This window comes from Cydia amplana, chromosome Z (assembly GCF_948474715.1).
Source record: "Cydia amplana chromosome Z, ilCydAmpl1.1, whole genome shotgun sequence".
In the NCBI taxonomy this organism is placed as follows: Eukaryota; Metazoa; Arthropoda; class Insecta; order Lepidoptera; family Tortricidae; genus Cydia; species Cydia amplana.
Window position 1 is genome coordinate 35,440,541 of NC_086096.1, and position 14,525 is coordinate 35,455,065.

The window sequence follows — 14,525 nt, forward strand, 5'->3', positions numbered from 1 at the left end:
GCTAGCACATGATTGGCGCGACAATATCTCGCGGCGAGATAGACTACCCGTCCCTCTTTTATTAACACAGAAAAAGAGGGATAGTCTATTTCGCCGCGAGATACTGTCGCGCCAATCATGTGCTATAGTTCGTTTTTTTAGCATTAGAAATAAGGTAAACAATCTTGATGTGTCTTTTAATTGAAAAACACATTTTAAAAATAAGTTACGGCAAATATGTAACAATTATGAATCTAATACGATCATTTATATTCTTCTGCTTTCATAAGTAATAGTTCTGATTTTTAAAAAGCGTTTTTCAATTAAAAGACATGTCAAGATCGCTTACCTTCTTTCAAGTTCTTTCTAATGCTAAAAAAAACGAACTATAGTAGGGGTGTTCCTATTATTGTTCTAAAAACAAAGTTCATAAATAATGAACGCGACATATGCGAAGATAGCCGGCATGTCCCAACCGAACAGCGCCACAACTATCAGCGCGCACTCCAGATAGTTGTATTTTTTGTCAGGTTTCTTTTTGCTGCGGTACGTATAGGCGTTCTTACCGAGCGTGCGCACGAGCCAGGGCGCGACGGTTTGCTTCTGGTTCATGACGGATTGCACCTCGTTGAGGGCCGTGTTCAGCTGGTGGCTTAGCTCCTGGAATAATTCAAGATATGTGTTAGAACAGGGATTACCAATTAGTTTCAACAGGGGTCCGATTCTTAAAATAAAATGACCATTGCGGTCCGTGTGTATAACCAAGATTCAATAGGTTGGCGATCCGCCATCCGCCATTTGGTGATCCCTGTGTTATAGCAATAGCAATGGAACTGGTAGGTTTTTGTACAAAAAGGGATTTTTAATACATCTGAGTTTTGTATACATATACAACAAGCCTAAAGTATCACGGAAATCATTTGAGAGTTCTTCACTCGAAGATATCTATCGGAATAGATTTATGCAACACTAGCTTCTGCCCGCGACTTCGTCTGCATCGAATGATGATGATGATTGGTAAAAACTATCCTTTGTATATATTTCCATGTAAATATTCCCATACAAAATTTCGTGTAAATCGGATCAGCACTCAGCAGTGAGAGAAGGTAAACCGTTAGCTCTAAGCACAGACAAGACATCCTCCAGACTGAGCATGGTAGCGCTACCCCCTCTGGTGCCACAAATATACGGTAGTTTTACTCCATTTTCGAGTCAAAGTGTCGTTGTGTGACGTCCGTGTCTTTGAACGGACCAATCACGGCACGGGACTCGCTCACCTCGTCCCCCGCACCCCAGTATATTTGGCAGCATCGGTTTCATGAAATAATTGCTCTAAACTCCGTCTAGAGGATTCCTAGTCTATGGCTCTAAGTGTCGCACGGACTGCTTTAGTTCAGCTTCTGTGCTGCTTTTCCCTCGGAATTTCTGGTAATGACGATTGAAAATGTCTTTAAGATGACTGTAGAATTGACGCAGTTTTCATGTATTTATGTTGAAATACGTAGGTATTCAAGCTAATATAAATATATATTAAAGCTACTAACCTGGTTACTGCACTGCGCCTCGACAAAGCCAGCTTGACTTGAGCCAGGTCGAGCTCTAAGTCTCGCACGCGCTGCCTTAAGGCTCATTTAGACGGTGCGAGAACTCGCATGCGAGTTTCATTACATTGCGTAATTTGATCGGTCGGCTGATTTGATGTAACCTCAATGGTCCGCAATGTAACTAAAATCGTATACGAGTTCGCGCGCCGTCTAAATCAGCCCTTAGTTAGGCTTCTGTGTCGCTGTTGCTTTCCCTTTGGAATTTCTGGCAAGGACGATTCAAGGGACTCTCGTGTCTTTAAGATGACTCTGCAGAATTGACGCGCTTTCTATGTGTTGGAATGTGTAGATATATAAGGCTACTAACCTGGTTGCGACACTGCGCCTCGACTAAAGCCAGCTTGACCTGAGCCAGTTCGAGCTCTAAGTCTCGCACGCGCCGCCTTAGTTGGGCTTCTGTGTCGCTGCTGCTTTCCCTTCTGAATGTCTGGTAAAGACGATTCAAGGGACTCTCCTGTCTTTAGGGTGCCTCTCTGAAGAATTGACGCACTTTTTACGTGTTGGAATGTGTAGATATATGAAGCTACTAACCTGGTTGCGACACTGCGCCTGACTAAAGCCAGCTTGACCTGAGCCAGGTCGAGCTCTAAGTCTCGCACGCGCTGCCTTAGTTGGGCTTCTGTGTCGCTGCTGCTTTCCCTTCTGAATGTCTGGTAAAGACGATTCAAGGGACTCTCTAGTTTTTAAGGTGCCTCTCTGAAGAATTGACGCACTTTTTACGTGTTGGAATGTGTAGATATATGAAGCTACTAACCTGGTTGTGACACTGCGCCTCGACTAAAGCCAGCTTGACTTGAGCCAGGTCGAGCTCTAAGTCTCGCACGCGCTGCCTTAGTTGGGCTTCTGTGTCGCTGCTGCTCCCACTGTCGCTTTCTTGTTCGGATTCTGCTTAAAATAGAAACAAAGGCGGCTAAGAATAGTAAACTACGTAAAATATGACGCTCTCATACATTATTACTGCCAAGTGGTTACAATCTTAGTATAGGCAGAGATTAAGAGTCCCCGGCAGCTAGGTTCTCTATACAAACGAAGTTACGCTCTCATTTTAAAACGAGTAGATAGTTTGCTCTGAAAGTTTGTACTAACAATAGGATAAGGTATACCTATGTCTGTAATTAGTTTATGTAGCTTCAGATACCATAGTTAAAAAATACAGCGAATTTAAGTTTTTCATACAAAACTTGTTTTTGCTCTATTTCGTTTGTTTTATAAAATGGAGCCTTATAAACTAATTACAGTGAAACACACCTCATGTCATTGTATGTGAAAAGTTTCATTCCAATCCAACAGGTAGTTTTATAATGAGAACGAAACTTCGTTTGTATGGGAAGGTGAAATTCGGCTCTCAAATAGCTATTTATTAGGGTTTTAATAAAATGCGATGAAAATATTAGTGCCCTTACCATCCTTGTTGTCTTTCTGAGCTATTTTAACGCTGCATGTGGTGCACGCCTTGGCGTAATCCTAAAAGGCGAAAAATGTTCGTTGTAATGACTTTAAAATATATATTGATGTGATCAAAACATGTCAGTTACATGGCGCTCGAAAGGAACTAGTTTTATGTCAAAAAAGCATTTGCAGCAACAGATAATTTAAATCGCCTGGCTCTGCGGCCCATACTTTCATTATGCAACCGCATTAAGCTTTTAATTATGCACTGCAATTATAGTGTCTATCAAAAACGACTTCATTCAGGGAAACATTCGTTATTTAAACAGTTTATAGATCTGAATCACTATACTTGGTCAACCAGATCTTGACAGTAGAAAAAGGCGGCAAATTTGAAAAATGTAGGCGCGAAGGGATATCGTCCCATAGAAGATTTGAATTTCGCGCCTTTTTTTACTGACAAGATTTGGTTGACCGGCTATACATATCACTACATAGTATAAAACAAAGTCGCTTTCTGTCTGTCTGTCTGTATGCTTAAATCTTTAAAACTACGCAACGGATTTTGGTGCGGTTTTTTAAATAGATAGAGTGATTCAAGAGGAAGGTTTATGTATAATTTGTTAACCCGTGCGAAGCCGGGGCGGGTCGCTAGTTATTTATACACAACGAAAGTCCAAGCGCGATCAACGTTTTTGCTTCCCTCTCAGATAAACCGCGTAACCGCGTGGTGTCTCCCTCGCAGAGGCGATGCTGGACAGAGACAGCAGGTATATATACCTGCATCAGGTGTAGCTGCTTGTCGAGCCGCGCGCATATGTCGCGGTAGTCGCGCGCTACGGCGGCATGATGGGCCGTCTCTTTCCGAGCAGCCTCGAACGAGGCGCGACTCTGAAATAATAGCACATTATCTTATCTTATCTTTTCTTACTGCAGAAACCGGCGTGCCATCCTGGCCGGATATGGGAGCAGCCAGCCTAGGCAACGGCGAGGTCGCGCTATAATAATGATTGCGAGTCGGAATCGCGTTCCAAAGGTTCCGTACATTATCCAAGTTTTAATAATGTATTTTGTTATGTGGAACGTGAATGAAATGTCTTTAAAACACCCGTATGGGTCGGATCAAAACTAAGTAATTAAGTCGGACTCATGCTTGAATGCACATAACAACACAACACAACAAAACATTGGAACTCTCACGAGAAACCAAGTTCATAACATAGATAAAATGTGTGTATCCCATTGTATATAAAAATACAAAGTTTCGTACGTTTGAGAAGTCGGCTGGAGGCGCTTGCGTCCTGGCGACAATTAGGTAATTTAACTAGCCATGGCTAACAGATTCAATGTTAAAAACCACGGTACAATTTTTTTTCAGCGTCTTATTTGCTAAAAAGTAAGTATTTACGTGAATTTTCTTTAATAAATTTTCTGGTTGCTGGGGAGATGCTCTACAGCAAGTCCGAATTGAGTTTATTGTACTCTCGATCTATTGAGGTACAATTTTTTTAAAGTATGTACTAATTCAGTACATATTGTGTACATCAGCATTACGTTTCAATAAATCACAAAACAGACAGTGGGGTTTCCACGGAGCATGACGTTTTTTTTCACAATTTTATACCCACTAGTTTCGGAGATAAAGGGGGCGGGGGGAGATGGTCGGACAGGCAGACAGACGCATGAGTGATCCTATAAGCGTTCTGTTTTTTCCTTATGAGGTACGGAACCCGAAAAATTCGCAAATAGCCACAACAACACTCCGACGTTTCGAGGACGGCGTTGTCCCCGTGGTCTCGGAGAAGACTGGCTAAAGTTGACATCAACATTTTCTAGCCGCGCGAGTTTTTCAAACTACCCGCACTTGGTCTTGTTTATCAGCTTGAACGTTTTGGAAAACTTAAGAGCATACGCATAGATTGACGAATCTAGCAACATAAAAACTAAGTTGATGTATTCAAAAGGTAAGAATGAGAATGAGAAATCGTTTATTATCAATTAGTAGTTACATCTTTTCTTCCCGTAGGATTGTGTCAGCTAACTTGTGTCTGAAAGATCTGTGTAAGCTGGAGGTGTTATGTCACAAGTGTTGATTTAAAGATGTTAGTAGTGTTCAAAAGGTACTTTAATACAAGATACAGTACGTAGCGGCCCCCTTTTTTCAATATCTTTCTTTAAATTTAAATAATCACGATCATTTAGCAGTGGCGCTAGTGTGCACGATGGTGGGCTCTTAAATACACGTTTAAGTCCCGTTGTACAATTTGCACATAATAATAATATTGCCTGCACATGTACACATGAACAGTCGGGTGACGACATTTTCGGTAGGTATCTGGCCACATTATACAGGATGCTTCCTGTAACAGGAGCAATAAATTAAACTGTAGGCTGTACTCCTCAAACTGACCAACATTTGTTCAGCAACTTTTGAAAATAACTCATGTTTTAATTTTTATTACACTTTAAAGTTTATTCTAAGACGCAATGTATTGCAAATTTTGTATGATTAAAGCGTGACAAGCAACGTCAAACACACTGATGTCAGCGTACATTGAAGGCAATATTTATTTTGTATGAAAAAGAGGAAGTCTAAAGGATTCATAATTTTTAAAAGTTCCTGAACAAATGTTGGTCAGTTTGAGGAGTACAGCCTTTAGTTTAATTTATTGCTCCTGTTACAGGAAGCACCCTGTATAGAGTGTATAGTAAGAACATTGTTACCTCAGCCAACTGCGTTTCGAGCGTGTCTTTATCCTTCTGCAGCTGGTTGTTGGTGGTCTTCAGCCGCTCCAGTTCGTCGTTGAATTTCTCCTTCTCTGCCGCTTCTGTCATACAAATTATTAAATTACAAATTGGAAAGAGTGAAACTTAAATAACTATGACTCTGGGTTTAGTCTTACTATACTAGAGTCATAGTTAAGTTTCAACTATACGAGGGGCGTTCAAAATATTCTCGGTATTGATATCTTACGACCTCTTCTAAAATTTCTTTCGTTACTGGCCGCTAAGGTTTATTCATTGACATTAAAAAAAAGTATAATTCGAACCGAGATAGTCTTTTGTTTTTCTGCAATTGCTGAACAAACATGAACATCCTGTGCGAATTGACAATGTTAACTAAATTAGAACATCGATGCGTGATAAAATTCTTGACAAAACAGGGTAAAAATCAAAAAACCATAAAAGAGGAAATGGATTGTGTTTACCGTGAGTCTGCTCCTTCTTTATCTACCATTCAAAAGTGGTCAAGCGAGTTTAAACGCGGAAGGGAGAGTATTGAAGATGACCCTAGACCTGGCCGGCCTGTAGTAGCTACTTCACAAGAAAATATTGATAAAGTGGAAAAACTTATATTGGAAGATGGTCGAGTGAAGGTAAAATCTATAGCACAAGTAACCAATCTCTCTATTGGTACCGTACATGATATTATACATGACCATCTTAATATGTCAAAAGTAAGTGCAAGATGGGTTCCGCGAATGCTGACTCGGCTTCAAAAAGACATGCGTGTAGCTTGTTGTTCCGATTTTATTGACCTGTGCGGTGAAAATCCTGATGAGGTGCTGCAAAGAATAGTTACTGGAGATGAAACCTGGGTTCATCATTATGACCCAGAGAGTAAACAAGAGTCCATGCAGTGGCACATTAAGGGTTCAGCTCATCCCAAGAAGTTCAAGGTCATCCCTTCAGCTGGCAAGGTCATGGCCACGATATTTTGGGATTGTGAAGGAGTATCACTAATCGATTATAAAGAAAAAGGTGTAAATATCACAGGACAGTACTACGCTAACATTCTACGTCAATTAAAGGATGTAATTAAAGAAAAGAGGCGAGGAAAGTTAACCAAAGGTATTCTGCTTCTGCATGACAACGCCCCCGTCCATACTGCTCATATTGCCAAGGCAGCTATTGTTGAACGTGGGTTTAAAACTGTTACTCACCCACCGTATAGTCCGGACTTAGCCCCCAGCGACTTCTTTTTGCTCCCCAATCTTAAAAAGGATCTGCGTGGAAATAAATTTTCTGACGATGAAGCATTGAAGGCGGCAGTGGAGGAGCATTTTTACACGAAAGATAAAAAATATTTTTACGAGGGATTAAAAAAAATAATTGATCGATCTTTTAAGTGTATGAACATAGGGGGGGAGTATATTGAAAAATAAAAATATCAAACTTTTCGTACTTGTTTGTTTTCATTCTCATACCGAGAATATTTTGAATACCCCTCGTAGCTTGTAAATTCGTACTAGAACGTGCCACCCCCATGCCATGGGCGACAGCGGATGCGGTATGAAATAAATAAATATTAATGAACATTTTTACACAAATTGACTAAGCCCACGGTAAGCTCAAGAAGGTTTGTGTTGTGGGTAGGGTAATAGATATAATATATAGGTGAACCAGGATCTATTGAGGGTGCGCCATGTTGCGGAATTTCACTGGAACTATTTTTTTCATACTACACTGAATTGTCACCCTATACATGAGAATAACAGCGCCCTCTTGACAATTATCATATATTACTGGTCAGGCTATACAAATACTTAAGTACATAGAAAACAACCATGACTCAGGAACAAATATCTGTGCTTATCACACAAATCAAAGCCCTTACTGGGATTCGAACCCAAGACCGCGGCTTCACAGGCAGGGTCACTACCCACTAGGCCAGACAGGTCGTCAAAATGTGCGCGTCAAAAGGCCCTTATTTCAGGACCATACAGATTTATAATAAACTGCCTAAGTGGCTCGCGCGGCAGCCCGGTATCCATTGCGCGCGGCTGCCGTGCGAGCCAATGTTCGATAGCTTGCCGCGCGATATGGAGACGAGACATGTTTTGTTAGTACCTTTGACGAACTTCTCATACTCGTGCTGGTACTTCTGCAGCCGCCGCTGCGGCACCTTGATGCTGCAGGCTAGCTTAATGACGTGCGATGTCGCTTCTTCAGAGCGGCACTTTTTCGGTAACGTCACTCTGTGGAAACCATGTGGATTAGGTTATGTTTTTTGTTGTTATAAGAAACTAGCGACCCACCCTGCTTACAAAAAACCTTAACAAATTATACACCTAAACCTTCGTCAAAAATTACTCTATGTCCCCCGCGGCCTCTGCCTGTTCGTGTGTATGTATGTTCGCGATAAACTTAACAACTCACCTATCGATAGAGTTATTCTTGAGGTTCTATCAAGGTTAGGTGTATAATTTGTTTAGGTTTACCCGTTATATAAGGTGTAGTGATATGAAAGAACTACCTAATTTAAAATATTAGGGTTGCATTGAATCAAAATATTTGTAGGTCTTACACTTACACCTAATTAGTTTGTAATTGTAAAATATATTTATGCTTTGTCTCTTTCTGTTCAGTACAGTGTGAACATGGTTGGCTGAAACATGGTGCTAAGTTTAAGTGGAATTTGGTCTGTTACCTGAAGTATTTGAGTACGCCTTCGAAGTCATGTTGTAACAAGTCCCGGCGGGAGCGAGTCAGTAATGCCAGGGCCACTTGGAACAACGTGTTTATGCCTTGCAAGAGGAATACGTCTAGAATGTGGTACACCTGCAAAAGGAATTGTATTAGTGATATGATAACTTATACACCGTCTTTGTTTGGCGATGTGCCTTACGATGTTAAATTATGTGCTTTGTTGTTGAGGGTTGAGGTGGACTATGTTTGAGACATTTGCATTACTTCTAACCAAATTTTGTGTATACAAGAAAAAATGCATTTATACAATTTAAAAAAATGTGTACTCAGCTCGGGAATCGAACCCGGACATTTTGAAAAATAAAACTAACACTATTTCTATTTCGATATCGATTATATAGGTCTTAAGCAGTAAATGTTACTATGAAACATGATGTCTGAAATGAATAAAATGCATTGTTTTCATATCCATTAATTTATTTTCAAAATTACAACCATGTTTTTCAATACATTTTACATACATTATTTTTTTAATGTATGAATGCAGTTTTTCTTGTTACTAAAATCGATGACATGGTTCCTAAGAAGAGATCGTCGTATGTCTTTTAGTTTCAGATTTTCCCATACTGACCGATCTAAATGGGCCACCCTGTATAGGTCAGCAGAAAGCACTGACAATCCAACCTCTAGACTGAGCTTAGGCCAATTCTTTCATGAAACCGATGCTGCCAAAAATACGGGGGTGCGGGGGACGAGGAGAGCGAATCCCGTGCCGTGATTGGTCCGTTCAAAGACACGGACCAATCACGGCACGGGATTGACTCGAAGATGGAGTAACGCTACCGTATGTGTGGCAGAGGGGGTAGCGCGACTATGCTATGTCTAGAGGTTGGATTGTCTGTGGCAGAAAGTAACCTATAGGTTTTGATTGGCGTATATGAATGCCATTGTTCGTTACCAGAGGCAGCGGGAATCTAGCCGTGAACACAGTCAGGAACCACTGGGAGGCGAACATGTGCGGCTCCACGCCGAGCTGCTGGAAATGGGCGCGGAGGTCTGGCAACTGCACCTGCGAGGACATACATCCATTAAGGCTGGTATTCCACCTGTCCAATTTCTTTGTCCAATGTGTGTTTTGTCTCATATTTTGCTTGAGAGAGAGGGTGGGACGCCATGAGATTAGACAAACATATTGGACAGATGGAATACCACCCTAAAGCACCAGAAGATTAATAGAGGAACGTAGACAGCAGTAATTTTTTGACACTATTTCTATTTTATAACCCGTATAAAACTATAAAGAGTAGGTTATTTGATCGTGACGTCACATGCTAGTGTTTCATATAAATTCCATATTAGCAAAATCGTTTTGACAGTTAGAAAAAAGAAACTGATTTGACTAGGTAGTACCCTAGTAGTAGAAAGTACCCTATTGGTCATATGTTTTTTTCCGACTATGCCAAGGGCAAAACGGATGCCTACCTCCATAAGCCTGTCCAGTTGGTGCAGCCTCATGTAAAGTTCCTCGAATCCATCCTTGTACAACTCTCTAAGTCCGTAGCCATACATCAGACGCACAAGCAGGCAGAAAGCTTGCTCTTCGGGCATCTAAAAACAAAGTTAAATCAACATTATTAACCGTTGCTATAGACCATAGACTAGGAATCCTCTAGACGGATTTTAGAGCAATTATTTCATGAAACCGATGCTGCCAAAAATACTGGGGTGCGGGGGACGAGGTGAGCGAGTCCCGTGCCGTGATTGGTCCGTTCAAAGGCACGGACGTCACACAAAGACACTTTGACTCGAAAATGGAGTAAAACTACCGTATATTTGTGGCAGAGGGGGTAGCGCTACTATCACAGACAAGACATCCTCTAGACTGAGCATAGTAACGCTACCCCCTCTGCCACTTATACGGTAGTTTTACTCCATCTTCGAGTCAATTCCGTGCCGTGATTGGTCCGTGTCTTTGAACGGACCAATCACGGCACGGGATTCGCTCACCTCGTCCCCCCGCACCCCCGTATTTTTGGCAGCATCGGTTTCATGAAATAATTGCTCTAAACTCTGTCTAGAGGATTCCTAGTCTATGGCTACTATGCTCAGCCTTCTATCTGATTTCGGAGTCGTATATCGTAACGAAAGTGTGCAGTAGCGAAGGTCAGCTGTTAGCTTCGTAAGGCGGTAAGTTATTATAAAATAAACCTTATTGTTATATACTTACGTGTAGCAATAGCGTGGCCGCAAGGAAACTCAGTCACTGACAAGTATCAAACTTCGCAGTCGTATATACGAGGGGCGTTCAAAATATTCTCGGTATTGATATCTTACGACCTCTTCTAAAATTTCTTTCGTTACTGGCCGCTAAGGTTTATTCATTGACATTAAAAAAAAGTATAATTCGAACCGAGATGGTCTTTTGTTTTTCTGCAATTGCTGAACAAACATGAACATCATGTGCGAATTGACAATGTTAACTAAATTAGAACATCGATGCGTGATAAAATTCTTGACAAAACAGGGTAAAAATCAAAAAACCATAAAAGAGGAAATGGATTGTGTTTACCGTGAGTCTGCTCCTTCTTTATCTACCATTCAAAAGTGGTCAAGCGAGTTTAAACGCGGAAGGAAGAGTATTGAAGATGACCCTAGACCTGGCCGGCCTGTAGTAGCTACTTCACAAGAAAATATTGATAAAGTGGAAAAACTTATATTGGAAGATGGTCGAGTGAAGGTAAAATCTATAGCACAAGTAACCAATCTCTCTATTGGTACCGTACATGATATTATACATGACCATCTTAATATGTCAAAAGTAAGTGCAAGATGGGTTCCGCGAATGCTGACTCGGCTTCAAAAAGACATGCGTGTAGCTTGTTGTTCCGATTTTATTGACCTGTGCGGTGAAAATCCTGATGAGGTGCTGCAAAGAATAGTTACTGGAGATGAAACCTGGGTTCATCATTATGACCCAGAGAGTAAACAAGAGTCCATGCAGTGGCACATTAAGGGTTCAGCTCATCCCAAGAAGTTGAAGGTCATCCCTTCAGCTGGCAAGGTCATGGCCACGATATTTTGGGATTGTGAAGGAGTATTACTAATCGATTATAAAGAAAAAGGTGTAAATATCACAGGACAGTACTACGCTAACATTCTACGTCAATTAAAGGATGTAATTAAAGAAAAGAGGCGAGGAAAGTTAACCAAAGGTATTCTGCTTCTGCATGACAACGCCCCCGTCCATACTGCTCATATTGCCAAGGCAGCTATTGTTGAATGTGGGTTTAAAACTGTTACTCACCCACCGTATAGTCCGGACTTAGCCCTCAGCGACTTCTTTTTGCTCCCCAATCTTAAAAAGGATCTGCGTGGAAATAAATTTTCTGACGATGAAGCATTGAAGGCGGCAGTGGAGGAGCATTTTTACACGAAAGATAAAAAATATTTTTACGAGGGATTAAAAAAAATATAAAAATTTTACCTTCCAATAAAATTATTATTATGTTTCCTTCCACGTCTGAGATCTTCATTGAGAGCGTAACGCCTCCGGTGACCGATAGATGCCGCTAGCGTCTATGTAGTCGCTCCGCCGCCTCGCCGTGACGTAGTTCCGCTTCCCTTTCCTGCAAACAGACGCCCGCCCCCCGCCACTCGCCGCCGCCATGTCATTGTTGAGGAGAAGTACCGTCGGTATAAAAGTAGCCTAGTAGCCTGCCAGGAAGGCATTACTCAGATCTCAGACGTGGAAGGAAACATAATAATAATTTTATTGGAAGGTAAAATTTTTATATTATGTGTTCCGTTCCACGTCTGAGATCTTCATTGAGACCTGTTTATTATCTCCTGGTGGCGAGTCAGCGGGCGCGCAAGCGTTAGGGCTACACCTACTGTCATATAACTCAGAGAAAGAATAAATATATACGCCTTATTGCAACCCATGAAATCACAATAACTCGTTATAATGATGCATTACAGGAAATTGAGAATTTAAACTGTAATCCCAGGTTCGAATCTGACGTTAAACTGGTTTGAGAGATTTCTCATTCGAAATCGCATCCGATCCGCAGAATCTCGGCGATAGGATCGTCTAAAGAAAGAGTCATGTTCCCAATTAACTTAAGCCAAAATATCGCTAAGTAATTGGATAGTTTTCCAGCTAATTTAGTGATTAAGTACATCATGGATCGAAAGCAATCGTAGGCGAGGCCGGATTGGATGAGACTACTGTGTCTGAAGGAAATAAGCGCAGTGTCCCTAACATTTTGTGTAATTCTCACAAGTTGACGTACCTAGACTACCTACTGGGTCTATACTTTATTCCGAAGCTTCTAAGAGAGTCCAGTCGGTGAGACACGTTATCTGGTTTAGAACCGAATTTCGGACACAAAATAATAGCGTCAAAGTTATCTGTGTAATTGCCTGGGCTACAGTGTAGTAGGGTAAGGTCATTGACCCTGCGGCCTGATGCTAACAGTAAAGGTGCGGCAGCTCTTCTATATACCTATATAGAACGCTGAACGTTGTAGGATTATTCAAGTTAGGGCAAGTAATTTGAATAAGATTTCTCGCGTCCCAAGCTGGTGGTTTGGGAGGCGCTGGTCTCGCTATTAATGACGATGGAAGAAGGCATAGTGTCCGATAGTGGTTCACATACAGCACTTGTTACAGGCTTTTGAACAAGTATGATTCTGAAAGCTAACATGGAGAATAGAAATAGATGTCTGAGATAGCTTGCTACTTCACTGGGTATTAGAGGTACCTGGCAGTCGATCTCATTTTTGATGCACCATGAAGATCATTTCTACATTGTGGGCGTACAGCGACCTCGACAAGGGGACGATCTAGGGAGTGCTCCCCGGTACTGGTTTTCTAGACAACCAGTACCGGAACCGGAAATACCCAGTTATCGCCGGCTCGGTGTTGGAGCGTCCTATCTGACAGGAGCTACGCCTCGATTCTTAAGGTCGTTGACTCGTAAGGGATGGTGGTCTGACGTTGTGTTCACTAGGACCGCCAGTAAATTGCAAGCTTACCACAGCTGCGAGAAAGCTCTCCTCATCACGCCGTCACAGTAAACAGACTAGCCTGGGAGGTGGAGATATCCATGCCAAGTCGTATCACTGGCAGCTGCCAAACGCGTCGTGGTAGCACTTCAAAGAGTCGATTAAGACATACCGTGGTACAGTGCGAGGGCTCTCGAAAGCGGAGAGGCCGACCAACAAGGTGCCTATCAGGCGAAGATAGTCTCGGCGGCTTCTGGGCGCAGCTGCCACTCGGGGGACGCAGTGACTTTTTGATAAACCGTCGCCTTTGGGGGTTATACCGACCTGGTAAGTAGCAAGGAACCAGCGCGAACTATAGACGATCTGCTGGCATCAGCAGTTTTTTCGACAACCGTAGTAACGGTTGTATGTTTGTAGTACACTCCTGTCGTCAGCGCTGCAGGTGCGGCCCGTTAACGATTACTCTCCACTTGAAGGGCCTCACTTCGTACATTGTCTACCATTATTAACGGACTACAGGTATAAGGTGAGGACTACGACGGTGCAATCTCCATAAACTAACGTTTGCGAATTTGAGACTGAACAGGAGGCATCGAGTATAGTTTCTGTGAGAAACTCGGCAGCAAGGCAGGTCTGTATGTTGAGAAAACGAAAAACCTTCAGTCAAACTTGTATAGGAGCATGGTAGCATGCTTTTAAGGAAATCACACTGATGAAATCAAGTCTAAAATCGATTTTGGCGCTTTGCTTAACAAAACTGTTTCGATAAAGTCGAAGACAGACAGATGGAAACTGCTGGAGTCCTCCTGGCCCCTTTCTCTTGGCACCGGAAACACAAGCTCGTTCAGGCGCAGCGGGTTTATTTGTCCCATTTTGTTTATTAGGGGCTTGGCGAACGAGTTCGTCTTTGTAAGACGGAACTTAAGCTGGAGAGCGCGGGCAAGTAGAGCGATAATTATGTGAACACTGCAAACCTTTTCAATGCCTTCAACCTCGGTTTTGAGCGGAGCACACGGGACCTTGTCTGCCGTCGCCTTGGCGACGGAGGAATCCTTAACCGAAAGCAAGAGTTTAGCGGTCTGCTCGTGCTGTCGCACCATAGCTATAGGCGCCTGCG

General features: G+C 42.1%; 1 protein-coding gene across 1 annotated transcript in view; it reads right to left on the reverse strand.

Annotated features, from left to right (window-relative positions):
* Window positions 1-14,525, reverse strand: part of LOC134661249 (rab GTPase-activating protein 1-like) — a 72,504-nt gene that overhangs the window by 7,771 nt on the left and 50,208 nt on the right. Inside the window, exons 16-24 of the mRNA XM_063517235.1 lie at window positions 9,885-10,010; window positions 9,361-9,471; window positions 8,404-8,534; window positions 7,824-7,951; window positions 5,697-5,800; window positions 3,753-3,863; window positions 2,987-3,047; window positions 2,338-2,468; window positions 546-639 (exon numbers count right to left, since the gene is read on the reverse strand). Of these exons, the coding sequence (XP_063373305.1) occupies window positions 546-639; window positions 2,338-2,468; window positions 2,987-3,047; window positions 3,753-3,863; window positions 5,697-5,800; window positions 7,824-7,951; window positions 8,404-8,534; window positions 9,361-9,471; window positions 9,885-10,010 (997 nt within the window). The remainder of the gene's footprint in view (window positions 1-545; window positions 640-2,337; window positions 2,469-2,986; window positions 3,048-3,752; window positions 3,864-5,696; window positions 5,801-7,823; window positions 7,952-8,403; window positions 8,535-9,360; window positions 9,472-9,884; window positions 10,011-14,525) is intronic.